Source organism: Echiichthys vipera (genome assembly GCF_963691815.1).
Source record: "Echiichthys vipera genome assembly, chromosome: 3".
NCBI classification, from domain to species: domain Eukaryota; kingdom Metazoa; phylum Chordata; class Actinopteri; order Perciformes; family Trachinidae; genus Echiichthys; species Echiichthys vipera.
This window is the reverse complement of record NC_139828.1, coordinates 16721073-16748577: the sequence shown is the minus strand read 5'-3', so window position 1 is coordinate 16748577 and position 27505 is coordinate 16721073. Positions and strand designations below refer to the sequence as shown.

General features: G+C 39.4%; 2 protein-coding genes across 2 annotated transcripts; both read left to right on the top strand.

Moving 5' to 3' along the window:
- Positions 1-1420: 1420 nt before the first annotated feature.
- Positions 1421-5822, top strand: LOC310945039 (protein ANKUB1-like; the record flags this gene model as incomplete). The annotated part of the gene is made up of 6 exons (XM_083910980.1): positions 1421-1510; positions 1825-1965; positions 3367-3583; positions 4198-4312; positions 4446-5315; positions 5738-5822. The coding sequence occupies 6 exons, from the start codon at positions 1421-1423 to the stop codon at positions 5820-5822; spliced, it is 1518 nt and encodes a 505-aa protein (XP_083767106.1).
- Positions 5823-8156: 2334 nt separating this feature from the next.
- Positions 8157-26931, top strand: ppp1r2 (protein phosphatase 1, regulatory (inhibitor) subunit 2). The gene is made up of 6 exons (XM_083911620.1): positions 8157-8482; positions 17788-17895; positions 18375-18458; positions 21690-21799; positions 23389-23592; positions 24709-26931. Exons 1-6 carry the CDS (start codon positions 8352-8354, stop codon positions 24726-24728), a joined length of 657 nt encoding a protein of 218 aa, XP_083767746.1. The 5' UTR covers positions 8157-8351; the 3' UTR covers positions 24729-26931.
- The last annotated feature ends 574 nt before the right edge of the window (positions 26932-27505 follow it).

Sequence of the window (27505 nt, the reverse complement as noted above, 5' to 3'; positions counted from 1 at the left end):
AGCTCTATAAACCCTCAAAAAGTGTTGAATTAACTCTGTGGGAGTTAATTCAACACTGGACTCTTTGCTGTCCTAATGAGTGTTCTTTTTTTATTTAGTTTTATTACATTTTGCTGCTAATAATTATATTTTTTAGTCAAAATCCTGAGTACATCTTTACCACTGTCAAGGGCACAACTGTAACTTAAGAACAAATACATACTGTATAATCATGGAAATGATGCTTCCTCCTTATCATCCAAGAGAAACAAAAAACAAAACATGAAATAAAACCAGATATCAAACTATAAAACAAATAAAAAAACCTATAACCAAACAATATCACGAAAAAGCTACCTAAGATTAATAGACATGAAACTGAAAAAATAAAAAAACTCGACTTAAACGTAAAGTTCATGGTAAAACCGAAAAATACCTTTATGAGTCCTACAATATTCATCTACATTTCTATATCTACGTATATTTAATTTCTGTTCTGATCTTTGCACAAAAAAAAACCCTTGAGAAACCAGGTCACTGGTTGCTCCAAACCAACACAAAACGCTGTGGGCATTTTCAAACTTTAAAAGGTCAAATGCAAATTAGCAGTCCCCTGTAAAACCATCAAGGAACATTTCAAGTTACTACATTCCTCCAACACAGTGTGAAACCAGTGGGTAGTCCTTTTGTTTCCCATAGCAGAGCAAAGAACTGACGTCAGACTGTGTTGGGACTGTTTACAACTGGGGTCATACATAAAACAGTTTACATGTATTGTGATGGTCCTCTCTGCGAATATGCTCATGTAGTGGAGTAAAGAATAGAATAGAACAGAAACCACTCAACAGATGATGGCATACATCACGCAGCAATGTTAGTAAGTATCAGAAATACAATTAAGATGTTGTATTCTGTTGTGAAAAGGCTGAAATGTTCAATCACAGATCAAATAAGCGGATGTACAACCTCTCCTGTATTGCTGTGTAATGTCTTCCCCAGATAATGAGTCTATAACTGCACCTGAATTCTTGGAGTCCAGGCATGTGTGGCGAGGTCTAATTGCTGCTGTAAAGCAGATCAGGTGTACAGAGGACATGAGACGAAATCAAACTCCAAGTATTGTGGCTCAATAACTGGCAACCATCACGTGCAACACAACATTTTATGACATGTCTAGAAATGCTGGGATAAATGCATTCTTTGTGGCTAACAACACTGATTACCAACCTGGGGTTCCGACCACCACTAGGGGTCGCCAAAGCTTCACTGGGAGGGTTGAAGCTATATTCACAGTCTTCCCACTCTGCTAAACAGCCTGCATTAGAAAACTATGCTGTTAAAACAACCAAACCCTAACAACTCTCTCCCCATTCCTTACAAAGACTCACCACTCACACGCCACAGTCTGATCAGAGCACCACAGAGGACGGATTTCCTGACCATGAGGGTCCTCATCTGCTTCGAGGACTCCTGTGTGCCTTTTGATGTCCCTCCTGATCAGACTGTCGGGGCCATGAAGCAGATGTTGAAGGTAATAAAAAACTAGTGGCAATGATATTGAAATGCTCTGACTGCATTTTGAAAATGAGCCAGATGATTTCGATGTATTACTGGAGAGAAAAGAAACAGTTTGATGGATTTATTTCATTTCATTTCATTTCTGGCATACTGTTGCTTGCATTTGTGAAATATGCATTGCAAGACTTTTATTAGTTATTTCAAGAAACAGCTAAGTATCTCCATCATTGGAGACAGTTTTATTCAGCTCACATGGAAAAGCAAATGCAGCTACTGATGCTAAACATGGTCTATGAAGACATTTCCGTTCCCTGTCCCTTTCTGTAGGATCACTTTCTAGTGCAACTCTCAGATGACAAGCAGCAGCAGTACCTGGAGCTATGCTACGGTGGTGCAGCACTGCAGGATAGCTGGGCTCTGTGTGATGTGGACATCAAAAGTGGTGGTGCCATCCGATGCCTGATAAAGGTATTAAAACACAAAAAACGTTTAGAGATGTAGAGCTGTTTTGGCTACAGTAAATCCAATCAGCTTAAACTGATGCACATTGAGAGAAGATGCTGCATCTTGGCTTAAATAACCATAATTTTATATAAAAATGCCTTACATAAACAGATTGCAGTGCGGTATTAGTGTGAAAATATATTTTATTTGCACAAAAACAAGACTTTTTGGTGTTGAAATTGGAATTGGAATTGGAAAACATCTAAGGTCTGCAACAACTTTCAAATCAATGGAAGGGTAATGTCGCCTCCAACTTTTCAAATTACACACACACTTCTTTTGTGTGTGTAGTAACCTCCCCAGAAAATGAATACACACTACCACTTACAATTCCAAAACACATTATTCTTCAACTTTTCACTTTACAGCTGCTTAAATTAGTATCTCACAGCATACATAATAATTACTTGGGGTTACTTCTCGTAAAAGACATCAAAGACATCCCTCTTCTTAGTGGATTTCATGTCAGACTCGGGCAATAATGTTGAACAAGATGTTCCTGTGTGAAAGAAATTAGTTTATGGCTGCTGAGATCTTTGGTTTGGCCCCATCAGTTGTTTTTTAGTATCAGAACAAATTCCAGGCTCATCACCAGGCAACCTTGTGTAAAAGCTTACAGTGTATGGGCCTTTGTCATCATTTAATGACCTCTCATAAAAATAAAAATAAATGTTGTTACAGTGTTTTGGTCCCATTTCACTTTAAAAACTTTTGTATATTTCTGTCTTGGTCACTTTGCGTTGTCATTTCACATCTTTGTGTATTTATTTCATAGATACATTTCTTTGTCACCCCTGGTCCTCAAATGTGCACATACAAATTAAGTCAAATCCTTTTCATACAAAATCATACACAGAGCTTTTGCATGTACAAACATTCCAGACTCTTGGTTTCCGTCAGTATAGTTATCCAGACAAGGCTGTATTTCATTTTTTTCAATAATGTGATTGTACATAACGTCAACCACAGAGAGGCAAAGTCCTCTTTGCTCTTTTCATATGTACTACTTTTCTAATATTTTAAACAAAAATACAGATTATGGCAAATAATGAAATGAATGAATACAATTTGATAAAATAAAAAGTGAAAATGTGAAACTCATTGACTGCTGACTTAAAATTTACAATTTAGAGTTTTAGATGTTTGTTTGTTTTAGATAAACACGGGGATCCATCTTGTGACTATAGTCTCATTAACGGCAAGGCTGTTATAATTATTTTCAGTATACATTTGATCTTTTCACAGTGTTAAATACCTGTGTTATTGTATTTATTGTATTTGATTTTTCTGAAGCACCTTGAGCTGCATTTCATGTTATGAAAAGTTGCAATTTAAATAAAGGTCATTATTATTATAATTTTTCAGACTGAACAAAGGCATGTCATGCATGTGTTCAACGCTGTGACAGGGGAAACATTACCAATCATGGGAAGTGAGGCTCTTCTGAGTATGTCCGTTGCTAGATTAAAAACTTTGGTGTCTGTGCAAAGTGACCTCCCTGTCAGCACCTTCAGACTGACCACACCTGCTGGTGTGCAGCTCTATGACTGCAACCAACTGCAAGACTACGCCATTGAAGTGGGTATGGCCCGCTTTCTGTCTATGTTGCTGATGTGTGTAACATCATAGCATGTGCTGTGTAGCTCATTATGTAACAACAATTATGAATAGTGAAAACATTGAATTGATTCAGGGAAGGGTTAGACATTTATTGTTTCTAAAGGACTAAATGACTTTAAATATACACAGCCTCCTCTTCTCTGAATCTTGGCTGGCATGAACTAGGGAAGTGTAACAGAGCTTCACTTAACTTGCAGTGATGCACACAATGTGATTCTTAGTTATCTGCCTCTTCAAAGCCATGTACAGATACATTTCAGTTTAAAATGATTAAATTGAAAACAATAAACAAAACAATAATTATAAATAATGACAATTTCAATCACAATGTGCAATACTTTTATTTTTCCTCTGTGCCTTAGTATACATTTTGAAATACTTACAAAAAAAAATTCTGTATATATTGTTCCTGTTACTGTTCATATCTTTTTTCTATATCTAACCACTTTGCTGCTGTGAAAAGAAATTTTCCTTTTGTGGGACTAATAAAGGAATATCTTATCTAACCTTATTGTATCTTGTTTACTTTGAAATCCATACAGTTTTGTTGGTGTTGTTTTTTTTTCTTAAATAAAGGCACTACTCTTCGTTTGGACACTTGGGATGGGTGGGTGGAGTTCCTCAAGGCTTGCCTCCTGGGCCACAGATTGAAAGTCCAGAGCCACCTATCAGAAAAGAAGCTGGTAATGAGGTCAGAAATGCCCTACATAAATAAGAATGGGATAAAACTGTTGTAGTGCAGATTACGCATAATGAGTCAGAGTGTAGTTTTACACACAAAAGTGAATCTAATCAATCTAATCTTTCTTCTCCTGCTTTTCCAGGTTTCAGCTGCAGGTAGCACTCTACATCGCTGCCTCTTTAGGCCACCTGGAGCTGGCAGGCTGGCTGCTGGAGAGGGGGACGCATGCTGAGAAACCAGTAGGAGTCCATCCGTACCGCCAGTGGTGCCATCAAGCCGCCCACCGAGACACTGGAAAGTGTCCCATCCACATAGCTGCTGAGTGCAGCCAGCTCCTCATCCTTAAACTCTTCATCACCAAGAATCTTTTGACCTTGGCTTGTCGGGACCCTGGGGGTCGAGACCCTTTGAAAGTTGCTATTCAGCGTGGTCACAGGGATTGCGTGCACTACTTAGCCAACAAGCTATGCTCAGTAGTATCCCTGTCAAACATGTCGCTGCCCATACGTATATACCTCCAGATAAAACGTTGGGTGAGTTTGGGGCAGAAAAGAGCAGCCTCCAAGCGATGCCAGTACAAAAGTGCTGCCTTCAAAGCCATGGAGGGGGATACGTTGCTAGTGGATGGCTTCAACCAGCCAAATATGTCTTCCAGACCCAGGAAAGCTGTGAATAAACCAAGCAGAGGAATCAAGACCAAAGCTTTTCAGCCCTTACCTCCCATCAGCAACTTACTTTCTGTATCCCATTTCCCGAGCCTGCAGTCTGGTGACTTTAAAGAGGTGCAAAAAAAGCGGAAACAAGATGTAAAAAGTACAGAGGATGACCTATTCGATGAAATCTGTAAGGATGACAGCAGCGTAAAGAACAGATTTATACTCCCGCCTATCACCAGAGAAAGCATTGCCAGGCCAAAATCTTCACATATTCTGACAGCGTCTCTGGAGTCCTTCTCTCACCACTGTGGTCGAAAACCAAGAGAAAACGCCATATATTGCTTGACTATAGCCAGGTCTCTATCCTTAAAATGCAAGTTCATGTGCAATAAAAACACATTGTGATGGGTGTCATGAATGCCATTGTATTTGAGGTTAACAGCAAAGGATCAGTGAGGCAAAATCTGTTTTACTTGCAGTCAAATTATTTATACCGCACATGTTTTTAGTCTGTAATTATGTTACTGGTTGCTAATTAAGGTTTTGTACAGATGCATTCTTTGGCCACTTACAAATAGTTGCCAAAAAGCACTTTAAAAGATAAAGGTTGCAGCATATATTATATACTGTAGGAGCTTCTGTATTTAGACATAAAACAGAGGCTATTGATTGCCTCAGTTGTTACAGTATATACACCACAATTAGTGTTCATTGTCAATGCAATGCTATACATGAAAGCTTTACTTTAATGAATGCAATGCATGTTTCTCTTATGCAGTACCTTCACAGAGAAACCTTGGCTGAAGCAGCTGAGCATAGCACGGACCCTGATAAGGAAGCGTATCCTCACCACCATGGCCTGATACTGTCATCCAGACCTGTCATCAGCCCAACTGCTCATAGATCTCCCATCGGCCTCCTGAATAACTGCGGACAAAGAAGAATCCTTTAGAGTGACAACTGAGGAGTGTACCTCAGGCTTATTGTGTCATTGAATATTAAACCTCTCTGTCTTCATGTGCTAAGCCAAATGACTGCCTTTTATTGATTTTAACAGAAAGAGGGACGTGTTGCATGGGTATAGACAAATACAGATATAAAATACATTTTTTACTTACAAGAAGTGAAATTATTTAACATGTAATATAGTGTTTGACAAAAAAGTCCAAGTAAGGGCTAGCCTTACTTGGCCTTAGCCTGCACGTCTGCTCTCACTCATTCAGTTTGATGGTGCCTTTGTATGCTGTGGAAGATATAAAAACAGACTGCAGATAGATGACCAAATAACATTTTACTGCAAGGTTGGTGGTTAGAGAGGAATTGAAGTACTTTTTATTGATAGCATAAATAATTAACTTGAATGTGTATCTTTGTTCATAAAATGACAATTAACCTTTGAATGAAAATTGCGTCTTCTCTGGATGTAGGCTTTTTCTTGTTCAACCAAGCTTTTGGGGGGAGTGAGGATGATTAAAAATGTACTGCAATGAGATAAAATAGGAAGTACTATTTGAACAGGTTGTAGATACACAGATATTTCAGTGGGGAAAAAATTGGGATTTAAAATGTAAATATAAGAAGATATACATTTTGTTAAATATATTCTGCCTTCATACACATTTTGTCCTCCTCCTTCTTGGAGTTGGCTTCCTGCATAATTTCCAAATTAATACCTACCACTATATACTACAGTTGTTGCAGTCTATATTATAAGCCTATATACCAGGGGTCTTTAATGTTTTTTAGGCCAAGGACCCCTTAGCTGAAAGAGAGATGAAGCAGGGACCCCCTGCTACAAATATTGTATTACATTGAGTTGCATATTTGTCAAAATATTTCTGTTGCTTTGACAAACGCAACACAGTCAATTCTTTCAGTTGTCAGACAGGACAACACGTAAAAATGTCAAAATATTTCTGTTGCTTTGACAAACGCAACACAGTCAATTCTTTCAGTTGTCAGACAGGACAACACATTGGAGGCTTCATCAGATCAGAAACAAGAGACACCTTTAACGTATCTGACACGGGGAGAGCAGAGGTAATCGCACGCACAGGTCCGGTCCTCACAAACCTCTCCAAAGGCTCCATTCTCCCTCGTGTCCTTTTATTGAAGTTTCACATGCATAATCATAAGTACATGAATAATAATTACTTTCTTACGTACAGATACTATTTTCCACACAAGAATGTCTACAAGGTCACAGTTGCTTTTGCTCCCACAGTTCTCTTCTAGGGAGGGAACACGTTATCAAAACTTTCCCCAGATGTAGGAAATATAATTGGTTTAGACCTGCAGGCACATACTTTGCAACAAACACTATAAAAGAACACTTAGTATTATATGCATGAAAAGAACATTTCTGATAATATTTTATACATTTCTTTAACAATATTAAATTGAACCTAACAGCTAGGGTGGCCCAAAGCCTATACACATAGCTTTTTATAGTGCATACAATAAGATATTACAATGATTACTATTAACATATTCATATATTTATACATCATATATGTATATGAGATAAGGGCAGATAAGATAAGAGAGTCTTTATTGTCATTGCACAAGGTAACAATGAAGGTACAATGAAATTGAGGGTGCTCCCACAGAGCCACCATGCATCACAAGATAGAAGACGACAATGTTAAAGTAAAAACAGTGCAAAATACATTTTAAATAGAGATATAAAAACAAAAAACAGAAGGTATATACAACATAAAATAATGATCCAAACTGTACATTCAAATGGTGTAAAAATACGAAGGTACATTGAATCCTTCAGCTCAATTGTATCAGTGCATGGTTATATTTGAAGCTATATTGCCTATAAACCAGTACGCCTGTCATCAAGGTTGTGTTAATGTATTTATTTATTTTACATATATTTATTTATTTATTTATATTTCACAAATGTATCTTTGCTAATAATACGTTGAGACATATTTTTGAAGAAAAAAAACAACGTTGGAAAGCTTATCAGACATTAGGGCGGAGCCCGTGCTTTAACTCTGAGAACCCCCTGTTGAGTAAGACAAATGGCACAACGTCGCCTTATGAGTTAGAAATTTCCGAGCATCCAAACGCAGCATTTGTAATTTATAGGGCAGTGTGAAATCGCGTTTCAAAAATCTCGCGATGTTGTGAGGCGAGCCGACCCGCCAGTAGTGCTGTTGCCCCATCAGTGAGCGAACCAGAGAGTAGGAGAGTAGGCATGCTGAACCGCCAGAGCACGTAGTTTTTCTGGTTTAGGTTTCTCCTGAGTTTGTGGAAGAGCACTGCGTCATGACAGGGAGCGTGTTTAAAACCGAACCTTATTTTTGATCACTGAGTCGCAGAAATCACAGAATCAGTTGAAGAGAAACAGTTGAGGGTCTGACAGTCAGCGTGTGGGAATGGCAGCTCCCCGGCCGATAAAAGGCATCCTGAAAAACAAGAACAGCGGGACAAACGTCAAATCGCTGCCCGATGAGGTACCAGAAGATAGTCCAGAACAAGCCCCGGTACTCTCGGAAGATGACCCACAGTAAGTATTCTGCTTCATAGCTGTCGTGAGGCTGACAGCCGGGTAACGTTAGCGAGCTAAACACTTGTTAGCCTCTCTAACGTTACTCCCTTGTTAGGCTAACTGGGATAAAAAGTCACCTTAGTGTGTGTGGAAACTTTTTGTCTCTTTCTTGTAACTATGAGATGGTTTCTCCTCCCTGATTAAATCTTGGTAATGGTATGTGTAACCAAGAGCTTACGTTGTTAACGCTGAGTCGTCTGTCAGGTTAGCTTGTTCGCTAGCAAATAGTGGTAAACACGACAGGTAACTAATGACGTGGTTGTAACCACGGTTGTAACAACTGTTGACGAAAAATCAGTTAGTTAGAAACACACCCAGACACAGCTTATTTAATATGTGCAACACCTGTCGTCAAACAGTGATGACCCTCAGCCAATGATGACCATAATAGGGCAAATTAAAACCAGCCTAAAGAGAGGTCGCGCTCTAATGTAGAAGAGGTTTTTAACAGGGGGTCTGCAAACCAGTTTGATAATCTGTTTCTGAAAATGCGTATTATTAGCAAAGACAAATTTTGAATAAAAATAAATCAATACATTTACAAAACCTTGATGATATGCTTACTAGAAAGGTAGCCACTAAGGTAGCCATGCACAGATACAACTGAGCTGAAGGATTCAATGTGCCATAATAATGTATGTTTAACATTAACATATGATGTATACATATATGAATATGTTAATAATGATCATTGTAATATCTTAGTCTTGTATGCACCATAAAAAGCTGTGTGTATAGGCTTTGGGCCACCCTAGCTGTTAGGATTAATTTAACTTGCAACTCAATTTAATACAATATTTGTAGCAGGGGGTCCCTGCTTTGTCTGTCTTTCAGCTAAGGGGTCCTTGGCCTAAAAAACATTAAAGACCCCTGGTATATAGGCTTATAATATAGACTGCAACAACTGTAGTATATAGCTGTATTTAATCATTCGGAAATTATGCAGGAAGCCAACCCCAAGAAGGAGGACAAAATGGGTAAGAAGGCAGAATATATTTTTAAAAATGTATATCTTCTTATACTCACATTTTAAATCCCATTATGTTTTTCCCAATGAAATCCTACAACCTCATCAAATGGTGCTTCCCATTTGTCCATTTGTACTCATTCTCACTCCCCCCGAAAGCTTGGTTGAACAAGAAAAAGCCTACATCCACAGAAGAAGAAATTTTCATTCAAAAGTTTATTGTCATTTTAATGAACAAACATACACATTAAGATACGTATTTATGCTAACAATAGTTAATACTTCAATTCCTCCTTTGTATGTCATCTTTCATTTCATGCTCTAAAACGTTGAAGAACCCTGGTATACAGCGTTAACGTTAGTTAATATTGTTTACCCCCGATATCATTAGGTTGGTGCCTTGTTTGACCTCATTGTATGTCAGTAAGTTTTTACACAATCAGCACTATGTGAACTTTCTGTAAATTACAAATATTGGCTGAAGATTAAACAAAAAATCACTAGTAGATGTTTGCTGTTACATTAGATTGATCAAGATCTAACTTAGGCCAACTAAAAGCCACTTAGATTGTAGGGTATTGTATTTGTCAATATTTAACTTAAAGATGGGAAAAAATGTGTTGTTTGAAACCTTTGACAGAGTATGTGATTCATTAAATAATAAATCAGTCTAACTCAGTGGGTAGACAAAGCAGAGCTGGGTGTACCCCAAGTTATATTTCTAGCAGCAAACACTTAATGTTAAATCTGACACTGACTACTGTGTCACAGACCTCGCTGGCACTTAATAGCCAATCTGGGTTTAAGACGCAGCAATCTGTGTTAAGCAAGCCTCTTAACAAGCCTATTCAGATCTGATAATATTATACCTACCCCTACTTTAGCTCTTCTACAACCATCTCATAAAACTACTGTTGAATATTCAACATTATCATTATAACTGCCGTCAAATCCCCACCTTCCTGAACATATCTACTGTGCCCTTTAGTCCAGGCCCCTGTTATATCATTTCTTGGAGGATGTCTGACCTTGCTTGGCATAAATTCCATCCTGATGTTGGCCAGGATGGTTGTTTGGCTCGCTCCACTCACATTATAGGACACCTGGCTAAAATATCAGGCGTGTTGGATGGCAAAAGGGGCATCTCAGATGAAGTCAAGAAAATTACAGGGCAAATAAAATGGAATAAGCTAACAGTCCATCAGTTTAGGGGAGTGACTAGGCTCCATAATGATCTACCAATGTGCAAATTGTAAAAACTTGCCAGGGAATCAGCTGTTCTATTGTCTTAGTAAGTGCTCAGCATCAGGGTCTGGTTAACAAGGGTTTGAAGGTGGTTTCTTTTCTGGAGGCTTGCTGTCGCCTATGCATTGATATCACTGACACCGACACTTTCGCTACGGCAGCGAGACATAATGCCTCAGATGGCCAGTCCCTGTTGAGTCATTTCAGTTCCCTGTGTGATGCTTTTGCTGTGTTAAGGTTATGTGCAGACATGAGGGAGCTGCTTTGGCATGATTGAAAAAACCTGCTAAAGCACAATCATGCATTACTTTGCATCACTTCTATAGCTGTGGGGGCTTTGAAATTGTAAAAAAAAACACATTGTTGGATGTTTTTAGCTTTGTATTGTGAACATGAGTAAAATACCGGAGGTAAAAAAAGATGCAGGGCTGCGCAGGAACTCGACTCATGTTCAAGGCCTTGTTGGTTCAAATCCCCTTCAGGGTTTGAACATTTCAAAGTGCCCTTGAGCAAGTGTTCCTTTACAAATCACACCTAGCAATCTGCTTTAGGACACTTTTTAATTATACAAGCAGAAAACTACATAAAAATTACACATACATATTTGTCTTGGAAGACGTTTCACCTCTCATCCAAGAGGCTTCATCAGTTCATGTACACATCTGACCAGGCTGGGACCAGTCCAGTTGCTTTTGACTGAAATTGCTTTGAGGATAACGATGTCCTGGATGAATGAGAACATTCACAAGCATATGATATGGATATATCAATATCAAAATGAATCAGATTCATGATTATATTCTTCCTACCAGTCCTAGTTACTTTGGAAGGCTACTAGGCATTATTTGGTTGGCTGAAGTCGAATGTCCCCCCCGCCTCTCCCTTGCCAGCAGGTCTAGACAATAGTCCCTCCCTGAGCTGCAGCTTGAGAAATTAGGCCATGGAAAGACGGCAGTTATTAGTGAATTCCAGTCCCAACAGTGATTCGAGCTTTTTCTATGTTGATACAAAAATAGTCTCTGTTTGAGAGTTGAAGATGTAGAGGAAAAAGAGTTTTCTGGAAGGATCCTGTGTGCAGCCTAGCACAAAATCTACAGAGAAGACCAAGGGAAACAATGCTGTGCCATGCTGTGCCATGCTGATACTTATCACCCCTTACATACAATCTGATTGGTTTTTTATTTTTCATAAGCTCCATGTAAGTCAACATTTTTTGATTGAACAATGACCCTCCAATGTCCTCCCCTGTCCAGTATGCTAAAACTTTGGCAGGTCTTCACTACTCTGGCAACGTGCACGCATACTAAGGAGTTCTCTTTCATAGCATTCATTTCATGTCTCACTGTGTGACCTCATCAGAAGCACAATAACATTACGCCAGCCCCCTATTGGCTGGCATTGATGACACCTATGGTAGGAGGAGCAGCGACTCTCCCCCTATATCACAGGCTGACATAGCGAGAGTCGTCATAAACCTCTTCTCGCTCCTCGAAGAAGCCTGTTGACTACTGTATATTGGTTGCTAGGCTAAACTGTCTAAGGCTAGAGTGCACAACTCGGGTCACAGGCGCCTCATTGCCAGCTGTACAGTTATCTACTGACGTGAATGCCAATCGACCTAAGGGGTGCCTATTTCCACATTCCCATATATCCCCCACACAGGAAATATCTGTGTTTTGTTTTTCAGGGGATAGCCTATGACTTTATGGTTCTGCCATTCGGTCTGTCACTGAGCCCAAGAGTGTTTGTAAAATGCACCGAGGCATTAGTAGCCCCGCTCAGGGAGGGGGGCATCCGATTGGCAACATACATAGATGATTGGCTAGTGGCAGCTCGATCCCTCTGGGAGGTGGCGTGCCATACAGACGCTGTCATACGGCACCTGGCAGGTCTGGGTTTTCAGATAAATGCAGAAAAGAGCATGATGACGCCCAGGCAACGCATCACCTTCATAGGGCTCAACCTGGACTTGGGCCAAGGCGGTTATATCCCGGGAGAGAGTGGAGATTATGCAGACAACTCTGTCACTGTTTCAAAGGGACAGCATGTTTACCCTCAAACAATGGGACTTACACTGACTATGGATAAGTACTAAATACAACCCCACTTCAAAAAACCTGAACTACCGTTTTAACTAAAGCCAAAATTGACTGTTAAAATGACATGTGTGTGTATTCTGTACAAAAGATATAAAGACAAAAGGAGCCCATATATTCAATTAGATTTTTTCTCTTGCAGCTCCAATTCATTTCCTTAAACATTGTAGGGGATTGTAAGGCCTCGGCCACTTTTTTTTATACCCATTGAAGACCATCACTTTTGTTATCCCGTCAATCACCCACTATTATTTAGTTAACAGTGAAGTATGGGCCTCACACCCAGTCATGTATAATTCATGAATGCTTCCATGAAACTCAATCTCTTCTTCACTGTCTTGTGAGCCTCATCTTGTGTGATGGACAGTTTAACTGGCAGGTAGTGAATCTCTGACTTTCCATAATGTGGATAGTAAAATACCACTCGGACACTTTCCCCTCGTGTGTGGAGGTCAGTTGAGGGCAGTTGGGGGCAGCTGTGGGAACATCAAATAAGTTCAGTTTCTGTATTGATGAGAAATGTCTGAAATTGATGTAGTCAAGAATCAACAGGTGTCTGAACACATTGACCCTCATTTATCAAACGAACGTACGGCAGAAAAACGTGCGTACCACCATTTCCACGCAAACTCCGGCATTTATCAATTTGGACGTGAGCGGGAGCTACAATCAAATCTCAAGTCAGGTCTGAGATCGTGTACGCAAATTTGAGCCTGTGCATTTGCAGTGCAGCACAGCAAAATCTGGCTGAAAATAATTAACAAACCTCAGCTGTCATTAGGCATAAGCAGTCACATATTAAGAACAGATCAAAACGGATTCTTAAAACAAATTTAAAAAAAGAATTGTGGTTGGAGCAATTGATTGTACTCATGCGTCTGAAGGCCCCATCCATGAATGATTACGCATTCATCAATCGCAAAAACTACCACTCGATAAATGTACAGGTGATTTGTGATGCCAAGCTATCGCTTTTAAACGTGGTGGCCAGGTGGACAGATTCTTTTATATTTCAAAAAAGCTCGGCTCCAGCCCCCTGCGACCCCGACAGGGACAAACAGTTGAAGATGAATAAGTGAATGAATGAATGTGTTGGCGCGCGGCTGCAGGAATGCGCACTGCAGAGCCAAAGTCATCTCCTCGGTAAGTGGCTACCCTCGATAAATTGCATTAAATCAAACAAGGTATCAGATGGTGACAAAGGTTATCCTCTAACGGAATACTAAATAACCCCGCTACAGAGCAGGAGCGCAGGTTCAACAGTGCGCACACACGCACACGGGTCACAGTGGTAATGACGATTGAATTCAGCCGCCGCATTTATCAAGGCCCACTCATTCGTACGCTGAGATTGGTCAGATTTGAATGTTTCATAAATCACACGCGTGTCCTGTCGTAGGACCAATTCTGCACTCAGATCTGCGCCCGTTTTCACGCAAGATTGATAAATGAGGGCCCTTGAGTCTACAATGATAAAGAGCATTAACTGCTTTAGGACAAGGCAGTAAAACACCTAATTATCTCCCTCTTTATCATCCCCGCCACTACAAATTTTACTTGTTAGTACAGAAGTGAAAATCCCTTGCGTTTTCTGTAGAGAACATTGCCTATTTTAACCGGACCATGACCGCTAATGTGGCCAGAGAATTCAATGTGCAGTCCCTCCTCATTACTCTGCTTCTTTGCCGATGCACTCTCTAATGTCTGGACAGATGACAGGGGCTTAAGAAACTTCTTTTTTTGGCCCTAAATCTACAACTAGCTACTGCTGCCTGCGGAAGGAGCCAAAGGAGTTTACCAACAAGTGCAAATTTAAAAAAGGCAGAAGATCTCAAATAGGACAGGGTTTAAAAAATATATTCTGTCATACTGAAATATAGGTAAATAAAACAAGTTACTCTATGGAACTTGGAAAATATTGTCACATTTTTGGGCAGAAACAATCTACATTTATTGTACATTTTAAGTAAATAGTGTTTCAAAAATGTTTACATCCTTTAAAACATGAAATGATTGAAATGCAGTTGATTTAAAAGAAAATAATTTAGGTTTGATCAAATCGACGTCATTCAACCAAAGTTAATTTATCGTTTCTCATTCACATGTATTAGGTCGTGACAATAATTCACGTTGGTTGGTTTGTTTGTTAGCTAGGAAAGGGACACAGGTCGAAATAAAGAGGAATTCATCTAATTTCTTTCCCTGTTTCCTTTTGTCTTGATACAGTATATGGTCATAGAAGCAGTATATTCTGTACCTGTCAGTGCGCCACTGTCCACTGTAAAACAAGGGTGTGCTGCTGCTGCTGCTATTTGTGGGTTCATGTAGCAGTGGAGAGCAGAGCACAGGGCTGGACCTTTCCTCACTGCTCTCTGACTATGCTACCTGATAGCACAGCTCGTCTCTCAATGATGACTCACTCTATTTAATGAGTTCTCCTGAAGCGTTTTGTAGCAAGCTATTGACTACCCTTGAGAGATAGTCATCATCACACAAGAGATACAGCTCTATATTTAGAGTGTGCTAGTAGATTTTTCTTTCACTCATTGTATTACAGTTTTTGTGATGATTTGCTCTGAACGAGTGAGTGGATTTTAGAGCAATAGTGGTTTCGTGGATAACAGAATATGATTGGCTGATTCTTCTGAAAATGAAGTGTAACACACATGCACACACACAACACCAGATGTTACTCAAAGCCCTTTGCTAAGAAAGTTTATTTCTCTGATGTGAGCTTGCATTAGAAAATGTGGATGAAACTCTCACTGTCATTAAATAGTTTTTTTCCCTTTCAGTTCAAGGCAACATTAAGAGATTATTTTTCCTGTCTTGTTTACGGATGGGAATTGATAAGATTTCATTGATATGCATAGCGTTATCAATTCTGTTTATCTGTCCTGATTATCGGTTCCCTTATGGAGTCCTGATCAATTTTGTGTGCGGAACAATAATTGGCCTGCTCAGGTTATCTGTGTCAAAACAACTGTTTTATTATCTTTGAGTTTAAACACATTAAAGATGAAATGAGAGAATACTTTTACAACTTTCTTTTTCATTTAGGTTTCCTTATTAAGAAAAAATCTGCTAACCCTGCCTGCACAATTGTCAAAACGTGCCGACATTGATAAAAACATTTTTTAAAAGGCATAAGATACCGATTTCAATTTGTGACCATTTCTCAACTGGAACTGGTTCTCGAGTCTCAATTCCCAGTAGATTCCCTTCCAAGCAGAAAGTTATGAAAACTATCATCCTTGAACAAAACCCCATTATTTTAATTTTAAAAAAATTAAAATTTTAAAACTTAAAATTAAAGTACATTTTATAAAGTTGGTATATTGTTCGGTGAAGATATCTGTATCAAATATTTTATAACGGTACACAGAGGAATTTCTATTATCATATTATTATTATTATTATTATTATTATTATTATTATTATTAGCCTACAGCCATTGATATAACAACAATAACTGATTAAAACAACCTTCATGAAGGTAGGATTTATTGCTTGGTGCGGCTAATGAACTGGCAACTGTGTGTACATCTGCCCTCTCATCCACTTATTTAGCATTTAAGGCACGTGCCAGCTTGTAAAGCTTAATGCCAAAACAAACTCCTGAAAAAACAGATTCAGTGTAGCATCTAGGGAATTCGTCTTGGCTCAGCATCTACAGCCAAACTGATTGACTTAGTGGCAAACCTCTGTGTGCATGCCACTGTTTGCTGCAGGTGCTGAGGCCAACACATCACACCAATACACCCCTTTTTACCTGCATAGGAAATGGATGTCAGTATAACAATGTGACTGTATACCACAAGCTTAGGGTTTGTTACATTTTTATTGATTTAATCTTTATATTTCATCTGATTTTTTTTTTCCGAACGGAGAGAATGATATGGTGTATTTGCAAAGTCTACGTGGCTCACGTATGTTTCTGAGTGAGAGTCGTAGGGGAGCTCTGCAGGTTTGTAGCAGCAGGTGGATTTAGCATTGCTCTCCCGTTTCCCACCCCCAGCCTGTCTCCCATGATACACGACCTTTTGCTCCATGAATAAGGTCAAGACAGATGTACAGTATCTTGGCAGGAGAGGCAGAGGTGGTATAACCTAAGCCAGAAAACTCCCAAGAGCCCCTTGATTTATAGCTTTAGGTCTCAGCTTAGTTTGTTGGAAAATGAAAAGGATAAAAAGTGTGAAAACAGAAGTAAACAATGGATAAATAGACAATGGAAACTGCATAGGCTTACCGTAAACTGATCAGAGGGGGAAAAAATATCCAAATAAAAAATGGAGTGTGGGGCTACAAAAAACAAATGACACATGTGAAATACAATGTAACAAAATGCATAACAATAAATTAATTGGCATTGGAATAATGCCTTTTATTCTGTGAGTTAATATGTTCCATGTTCTCATGAACTATAAAGGCAGGTGTCCTCTCTTTATCCTGTCAAGTTAAATTTGTCATTCGATGATGATGATTTAGTCCTTGTTTCTGTTCATTTCCTCCAAGGATTTGAAAGGGCAGCAAGGATTAGAGTAATTTTGAACAAAGAGCCCCGGCGTAGCATGCAGAGGTGACAGCATCCCCAGATGACAATGGAACCATTTGGTTGGGGATTAGTAACAGGTGTGTTTCAGGGAGGTGGAACAAAAATCTACTTTCAATCTACTCAAATGAGACGCTCACTCCAACTCTTTTGTGATTATTTTTACCAAGCAAATACCAAAATGACCTCCTGAAAGTCATCAAGAACCAAACGGGAGCTGTGCCGTTGACATTTCCGGGCTTTTTTTCACTCTGTGTTCCCAAAATACACGTTCAGCCCTAGATTAAATCTGGTCGCTCTTCCCCCTGCAGGTTGGTGGGGAGCTGGTGCACAGGGGTCCATTTAGGCTGTCCATTTAACCCTTATTTTCCTCTCACTTTATTTTCTTTGCTCCCTTTTACAGAAAGAAATCCCAGAAATGGGATGAGATGAACATCTTGGCCACGTACCATCCGGCTGACAAAGACTATGGCCTGATGAAGATCGATGAACCTAGCACACCTTACAACAGGTTATAGTTTCCCTTTGTCTGTTTCTATCGATCAAATGTTATATTTTATATTCTGAAGATAATCTGAAGACATTCATTTGTTAGAGGCTTGTAAAACTGTATCTACCCTAAGAACTATTTCCATTGAGAAAACATGTGTAACACCACAGAAATGACCCTTAAAATGAGCTCTGAGACAGTGTAGAGCTCTAACCAGTACAAGTGCAGGAGAGCTGTGTTGGCATCTTCCTCAGCAGGTTTGTAATCCAATATGCCAGGGTGCTGCAGGGAAGGTCACCCTTGTCACAGACCTTCCCTCTTTCTCTCTTCATGGTCCTTTCCTGTCTACGTTTCCCTCTGTGCTCTCCTTCCTCTACCCTTCCCCTCTATTAATCTTCTGTTTGGTTATTTGCTCCTGTCCGTATTTCCTTTCCTACTCAGTCCTCCCTCCCTCGCCTCATTTTCGGCTTATCTTTATTCAGTTAATTTCTCTCTTTCAGGATGGTGGGAGAAGACGACGATGAAGGGGCGCTGAGTGATTCGGACGGCCACGGTGGACTCGCAGCTGACGACCTGGCATCAAAGTAAGAAGTGTTAGGGGATGCATTGGAAAAGCTCTGCTATCTTTAATTATCCTGCAGTTGCTAGGGCAGTGCTTAGCATTTTAGATTTTTAGTGAAGTAAAAATGTAACGTGGAAAAAGGGAGAAAAATAATCTGTGCTCTCAGTAGGGATGAAACAATTTAATACGAAACTAGGTTCACAATACAGTTTTCCCACGTTTATATTGCTACATTCCTAGCTCTCAGGTATAGCCTCACCTGAACAATCACCATTGTCCTCCAACAAGAATGCATTGTTACAAAAACTGATAAGAGCACATTTACTGTACAGCCTCTGACGTCCCGAAGAAACTCATTGACCACTTGACTGCAAGGTTTTGGACACCACATTAAATGACTGCAGTGCCAAAGACATTCAAATACTACTTTCGTAGACACAGTGTCTTTAATTTAAATTTGCCACCTGGTGTATCAGCCTCCAGGACCAAAAGCATGTTGTGCCAGCATTTCCAAACACCAATGTCTTAGCAGAAATGTTGTCTCGAGTAAAGTGCTGGTGGAGAGGGATCAGTTTTGGAAATGGCTACGGTGTTCTGTGTGCTCTTTACACACACACACACACAGACACACACACACACACACACACACACACACACACACACACACACACACACACACACACACACACACACACACTATACACACAAACACACACACACACACACACACACACACACACACACACACACACACACACACACACACACACACACACACACACACACACACACACTACACACACACACACACACACACACACACACACACACACACACAGGATGAAGGCAGTACACTCACTGCACACACACACACACACACACACACACACACACACACACACACACACACACACACACACACACACACACACACACACACACACACACACACACACACACACACACACACACACACACACACACAGAAGATGTGTAGGCACAGTAGGCAGTACACTCACTCCAAGCACTGCTGCCTTTGACAATGCTCCAGGCTGGGGTTGTTAAATGCATCTTAACAAACTTCTTACTTATTTTCCACTGAAAGAAAATCGAGCCAAGAGAACCTTAAAGGTCAGCAGTATACCCCAAACTACATTAAATTTAATGTTCTCAGACTGCTCAGACAGCTGTAGGTTTATTTTAAAATTGGGGTTTCTGTATCTCAGTATTTAAGTATTTAGGAGCCTAAATGAATACAAAAAGAAGGGGGGGAATAACAATATAAGATCCAATAATAAGTACAGCTTAAAAGAAATAAGAACTCAGGTTGCCGTGGAGTGGATCAAATAGCCGGCTAGGATACTGGAGGAAAATAGTGGGTTAGAATAACTATGATCATTGGATTTTTTTATTTAATACTTAGTTGTTGTATGAACATAGAACAGGTGAGGACTGGGACATTACAGCACAATGAATTAAAAGAAAAAAGAGGCGCAGATACGATCATAAGGTTTAAATTGAGGTTGGAAAATGTTTTATAATAAACTGTGATCACATTTATTTAAAGGTTTTGCTTCCGGTATTTTTACTCTCAGCAACATTAGCTGATCACCAAACAATGGGCTTAAGGGTGTTTCCCATCAGCCTTGAATTTCAGGGGGAAAAGGGTCTTTCGGTGTGAGGAATGACTCTGAATCACACTGGACTACAGACATGCTGCTCAACAGCTCTAGACAAACAGTCAATTTTGTGTGACGGTGAATTTATATTAGTCCAAAGCTGTCAATGAATATACTCTACATTGTGTTTTGTATTTATTCATTTTTTTATTTACGACATGTTGCTGTATACAGAGTATCTTAGAAAGAAACAAAATTTAATAAAAGTTCACATTTTCGGTTCATCAGTTTTAAAACCACTCGTGGAAAGAATCAGAGCCACAACACAGTGAGAATATAATTAATGAATAGCTGTGCAATGCCAAGATATTCTGATCTTTAGAAATGATCATGCTCTTTCAAACTGAAAATCTTACTGTAGTATACTATATGTATGAAACTAATTTGGAAAAACGGAAAGTTATCACGTCATCACTTGGAGTTTTTAAAAAAAGAAACAAAACAGGAAATTATGAACTAAAGCTTAAAAGCATGTTGAAGAACAGCAGTTTCATCAAAAAAGTTAATCGCATAATAACTTAGACAAGCAGAAGCAAACAGAGAGCAGGATGGCGAATGACGTCTTTATTGTCCATGGGTGGTAACTTCACCCTGAAAAGTCTTCCTGTGTTAGGAAATGTATATCTGCAGTGTATTTGCTATGGGCCACCATGCTTGCATAAGTGCATTGATGTAGTGTATGGGATGAGCTAGTTTGTGTGTGTGTGTGTGTGTGTGTGTGTGTGTTTGTGTGTGGGCCACAGAGAGGATAGTGATTAGCTCCAGGCTTGCAAGTCAATTAGCTGCCTTTGTTGACTTTGTGCCTTTCCATTGTTTTACACTAAACCCTCCAGATAGTATGACAGCTGCTCTTTTCCTCTGTCCTCTTGTTGTTTAATCTCTCCAACATCCACACTCAGTCTCTTCTCTCATCCATCACTTATCCAACTACACTTTTCTTAGATTTACTTCCCTCATCTCTAAATTTCTGCATCACTTGCACCTCTATTCCTCCCTGTCTGTATTTATCCGTCTCGGATATACGATACCAATTATTGATGCATGTAGGGAAATTGACTGTCTTCTTTCTTGGTGATTCAGGCCAGTTTGTTGGAGAGCAGTAGTACAGTAAGTGGGTGCTTCCCCGGGGCAGTTGCACTTATTCACTACCAACCGCTGAGGCGTAAACCATTGTTCATTTTGTCCTCTGCTGTTAGAGCTCTTAGTGAGTGTGGGAGATGGGGATAGTAACTCTTGTTATTTTTGTCTCATGCTTGAGTACTCGCACACGCTCACATCTCTTCACTCTCACTGTGCCTACTCTCTCCTTCCTTTTCGCCTAATATCTCTCCATCTGTCTTCCTCCCATATCTGTTTCCCTCCATAGAAAATAAGTTTTCTTTTTAATCTCTCCACAACGACCTTAGGAAGAGCTATTTTTGGTCTCCTGTTTCTATTTGGTCATGTATTCATATAATGTCGTCAAAACATAGTGAAGCAAGTTGGGAAAGAAAATACTGTGAAGAGTTAATTAATTCAAATTTCTAATTAACTTATTTCTTGTCCTTTTTTGTCTGTTTTTATCTTCTCTCAAGGTTGGTGGCAGCAGAGGGCTCAGAGCCTCGCTTCATGAAGGAAGAAGAAGAAGAAGAAGATGAAGAGAGCAGTGAGGAGGAGGAAGAGGAGCTGACTCCTGAAGAACAAGGTAAACAGATTCTTATCCGTTTTCACATCACATCCACCTACTAGTGCCTTCATTTATCAGGCTACATCCACACATATCACATGACCATGCGTGCCAGTTTAAACAGGATATTGTCTAACGTTACTCTAATGTTGAAAATACAGTATATACTACTGTAGTGTAAGGCCGAAAAAAAATAGAGGGGGATTTGTTGCAAAGCGCACATGGCGACATCCTAGAACAGTACTAAAGTGTTATCCTTGGGGAAAGGAGCACCTACACAGCTACATGAAATCACAAAAGGTATATAGGCTAGCTATGTTTTGGCGTGACCCATCATCATTTCCAAAAGTCTCCGTTTCCACCAGTCCAGACTAAAATGCAGCCCTGAGTTTTTCAAACCCGTGGTGGTCTGGACCAGAGGCATAAACGCAGCAGAAATGTTGTGTTTTTAAACAAAAACTAGTTTGGATGTATTCAGTGTAATAATATGATATTCCATAGTTCATCAGTTTATTTTTACACTCCACGTCAATAAAAAGTGTCCTCTGTGAAGGTGACTAAATGCAGAGTGGCAATCTAAAGTAAAGTGCTGGTGGAGAGGGATCAGTTTTGGAAAGGGCTACGGTGTTCTGTGTGCTCTTTCAAGACACATGCGCGCGTGCGCACACACACACACACACACACACACACACACACACACACACACACACGCAGTGTCATTATGCTCTTGACCGTTCTCTGACCTTCTATGTGCACACACACCTCTCTCTAAGACACAGAGATGTGAGTTGCGCTGCATACAGACTTTAAGAGGGCTCTATGTTTTTATGCTTGTTGTTTACACATTTATATCTGAACTATGCAGGTAAAAGCAAAAGAACAGTCTGGAAACTGCAAATCCAATCGATATAATCCAACTGCAGAGCTGTAGCCTCAGCAGTTTTTTACACACAGTTCTAGATATGCAGACTTGTGCCACCTACAGGGAGGTTTTAACACCGGTTTTAGAGCTGCAGATGAAGATCTGGTGGTTCAGGTTGAAGAGAATGTAGAAAGATTGTATAGCTGGTGAAGTATACAGTATGTCTTTAAGACTTAGCATGTTGTGTCTAGTAGCGCCAACGGCCCCTTTTTAAACATCCATAAACTGCATACATATAATATGGAAACATTTTTTTTACTTGTGTGTTTTGTTTAAAGTCATTTGTCTTTTTGAAGAGTTAATATCCAAACGGTGTTAACATCAACAAATGAGAATAGTAAATACTTTTTATTGCTTTTGGAGCTCAAAATGTTTGCATGCAGACAATTTTTGTGTTAGACTTCTGCCTAAAGAAGCTTAAAATTTAAGAGACGTTCTTCCTGCCTGAATAGACCTAATTCCAGCCTTCACTGTTTACTTTGTGTGCACATTAAAACCCTAAATATCCAAAAATTGTCAGTTTGGCATATTATTCACAGAAAAAGTGCATTAATCTTTGTCTTGATAAAAAGTGGTAGCATTGTTTTTATCGGTAGAGTCATAATAGTAGTAAAACAGCCTAAATTCTGCATTCAGCTATTATTTTGGTAAATTAAAGCAATTTCAAATGTGTCTTTCTCTGCAGCCAAAAAGACGCATTTTCAGATGATGAGGAAGATGCACTACAACGAGGGCCTGAACATCAAGCTGGCCCGCCAGCTCATTGCCAGAGAGCTAGAAGATGACGAGGATGTTGATGAAGAGATGGGGGACGACACGGAAGAGGCGACGGGGGACGCAGAGGAGACTGAGGAGACGGAGGAGATCAGTGTTGACCCGCCACAGGAAGGTACGGACGGGGGCACTGCGTCGCCGTGCACATCTGGATGAATCATTTGGACAATTTCCAGTCCAACAGGTTTTCAGTATGTGGAAAGAGGCGTAGTGGTTTGTTCCACAATACAAAATAAAGCAGCAGTTCAGAAATAATGGTTTTGAGCACCGATGCACGCTGTCAGTGTGGATGTCATTAGATTGGATACTGTTTTTGTGCCGCTCTGGGGTTCAGTTACTCATGAAGCTGTGCATCAGGAGGCTCCAGTGGTTAAAATGAAACACTAGTATGACCAATGGTGTACATGAGCACGATGGGTTAGGTTTAGAGGTTTGACTTTTTATTTATCACATACTGATCAGCCCTGATGCCAATCTAGCAAACCTTGTTTAGGCATGCCTACTAATATTAAATCACAAAAAGAGATTCATACTGGATTCATGCAATAATTATTCTTTGTCAAACTTAAAATACAGTGCCTATAGAAAATCATGATCGCTCTTAGAAATAGTCACCTTTTTTGTTTTACAGCCTGAAATGATAATGCTTAAAAAAAACATAGTTATCCAGCATGATTTACACATTTTGAATTATAACATTCAAGGGAATTTGTTTTTTCAAAATTTCTGAAAATTCATAAAAAATTAAATACTACAATAGCAGGATTGGAAAAGTCTTGGAAAAGATGTTGTGAGTGTATCTTGTATGGTATCTATCTTGGTGACAAAATCTGGCCGCAGGCAGGCAGACAGAGAGTAAAACCATACCATCGCCACTGACAAGGCTGGTAATAAGTGTGTCTGAACCCCAGAGGAAGCGTTAAAAGGAGAGAAAAAAGCCATAGCTTGAGAATGAAACACTTGTACATCACTTGAGGGCAAAAACACACTTTCTGATGCTTCAGACTAATTGCACTAAAGATTTGAAACTAGATGTTGAGGGGTTTTTTTTTGTGTGGAAGAGATGTAACCCAATTTCAATCAGGAAATTGTGCGATTTCCCGAAGCTACTCTTTTTGGACGATCAAAGTACAGAGAGGAAAAGAAATTGGGAAAATTATTCTCTTTTTTTTTTTCCTCATCCGTCTCTCTATACTCATGTCTGTCTGTACGTTTGTCTCTCATTCTCCAGCTGATTCTCTGGACTCGTAGATGAGGCCGCTCCCATGCCTTCAGCCCTGTGTGTCGGCTCCAGATCCAGACAGACAATGCCACTGCGCTCTGTGCTTTTAACGCTGGGCCGTACCGCAGACACCGCTTCACCATCTAAAAACAAACCTCAACAGCCAATAACCTCCCGGTCACCCGTCTGTCTCTGCTTTTCCTTAGAACTGTGCAATATAACACTCTGGTTCAGAATCAGTACAACACACAAGAAAAGACTGTTGGTCCTTCCTCCTCCTCCTCTCCCTTGTTGCTAAGAATTTCCCCCTCCTACCTCCTCTGAACTGGCATCGCACTGAAGAATATGTGATTTTGACCCTGAAAGGAGGATCAAGGCCCTGGGGGAAAAAAAAACAACACAAAAAAAACTGCTGGATACCAGGATTCCCGTCTGGCCGCTCGACAGTCCTTCTGCAGGCCACAGAGCCAGTACATCAGCCCTGGAGGAAGCCAGGGGAAACCCCATGGCCTCACTAAAGGCATGTCTGAGACATGACGACAGCTCTTATACTGGGTGCACTTCAGATGGCTTTTTATTTTTGCTTCATGACCCGTTAACCTGTTGCATTTTCTGTCCTCCTTTAGTACTTTTTGTGATAAAAGTTGGAGGCCATGATGACCAGTGAGGTTGTTGACTTTGATTTACTGGTAATAGCTAAGCTATTCATATTGACATGATAGTGTTATGATCATTTGAGATTTATATCAGTCTTTAAAAGCACAAGACAACATGACCTACATAGAGTAAATTTCCTGATAAAATCACAGTTTCATAGCATACAACCAAAAAGACATACTATAAATTGACTTGTATGTATGCCGTGGTGTCTCGCTTTGATGCTTGCATTCAACTGTATCATATTGGCACTTGGCACTGATTTTGCCCCAGAACTTCCTATTTACATTCTCTCTGTACAAGAAAGAACACCACACCAAACCTCATTTAAAATTATGGCAATTAAAAAAATAAGAAACAAGTATACCTCATACAATCGGACTGTAGGCTGGGTTGTTTTATTTCACCAAATTTAAACCACTGATAAATTTGACATACAGGCTGTCTATCAAGAAACTTTTTTTCCCCAGTAAAAACTTAGCGTTTAAATTGATTTGCAGAAGAAAAGAGAGCAGGACCAGCTGGTAATAAACATTTCAGAAAGTTCAGTCAGGACCCTGTGTTTTTCCTGGCCATAGAAGTGAAGTAATAAAGGTGGCACTTAATGCATTTTTATCTCTTTAATAGTAGGAGGGACAGTGTTGAAGTCCCACATCTGAGGTACAGCACGTGCTACTGATAAACTGGACTGTCCTGTCCTATATCATGTTACGGTTTGAAGCACCAGGCTCGTAGATCTGACAAATAGGAAAACAGCACTCACTGTGCTCTCGCTTACACGGTTTGTGTAGTTGACTTCTTATCGCATGGGAGCCTCACCAGACACAATTAGTGAGTAAATAATGTTTAGGAAGGTACAATCATCTGGTTTGTGTTAAATTTCTCACCCGGCTTTATAACACTTTTATTTAATGTTGTCGGATCTACTTAAGTGTCTTCTACGACGCACCTCGGGAATGTCAAAGAAAGAGGTGTTGATGCTACTGACTTCAGTTAAAGCAGATGTTGGCGGTGTTAACCACTAAGGCTTATTGGAGGCTTTTTTATTTTTGTAATGTCTGGGGTTTCTACGTGTGTCGGGGAAAGTCTTAAAAAATTGTTGTATTTGAAAAAAAAAAAAGTGTTGAGGAAAAGAAAAACGGTGATCCTGGTGCGAGGCTAAATTGCACTCCTAAAGTTGTTGTTTTCTGGGGAACGCTCAGCTATACACTGTATGACTTCACTAGACTGAGTCGAATGAAGAATCGAACGCCCTGAGAGAAAAGTGCGTAGGAACCCTGAGTATGTCTTGTGTTGTGATCTCTTAATTTCCTTCTGACCCTTTAATTCCTCACTGTGATTGAAAGTGTTAAACTCTGTATTATGGAAATACAAAAGATCATAGACCAACAGTATGATTTCCCTTTGGAGGACAGAAGCAAATAAAGCAAACAAAATAGATTCATTTAAAAATTAGTGGGAAAATTAAATTTGGAAATAAGAAGTAATACAAGGGTTAGAATTACAGAAGCAAATATTAATATTAACAATGAATTAATGCCTACATTTATTTTCAATGTTATTTTTGGTACATTTAATGGCATATTAATTTAATTATTGAGTAAATTTTATATATATATATATATATATATATAAAAATATATATATATAAAAAAAAATATATATATATAATTTACTAAATAATATATATATACATATATATAATTTACTAAATAATATTATATATATTTATATATATATAATTCTTTTTTTAAATGTATTTATTCTTGTTAGCTTCTGTCCTCCATAGAATTGGTAATTTTGCAGTTTATTTTGTTCTTGCAGTTGAGTATTTGGATTCTCTCCGTGATAGAGGTTAAAGCAACTTCCTTTCCACCATTGAGCTCCCATCCGGGCAGTTAATTACAACATGATTATTGTAGAGAAATAGGAATATGTCTGGAAATGCAGCTTTTGACGAATACTGTTGTCTTCTAGTGTGTTCACTGAATTTGTGAACAGATAGAAAGCTGATCGGTTTATGTTCTCACTTAAGACAAAAGGACAAAATCGTCCAAAACATGACTGAAATGATCACCCCATAGGTGGTTATTACCTGTCAAATGTGCCTCTAATGTATTTATGTACATGTATGTAAAATGAACAGGCT

What these genes read in the sequence shown, in the direction of transcription:
- ppp1r2 (XM_083911620.1), top strand. Translation starts at nt 8,352, where the DNA reads ATGGCAGCTCCCCGGCCGATAAAAGGCATCCTGAAAAACAAGAACAGC. An exon ending in GCTGACGACCTGGCATCAAA is followed by an intron (nt 18,459 to 21,689) that starts GTAAGAAGTGTT and finishes TCTTCTCTCAAG; the next exon opens with GTTGGTGGCAGCAGAGGGCT. An exon ending in TGTTGACCCGCCACAGGAAG is followed by an intron (nt 23,593 to 24,708) that starts GTACGGACGGGG and finishes CTCATTCTCCAG; the next exon opens with CTGATTCTCTGGACTCGTAG.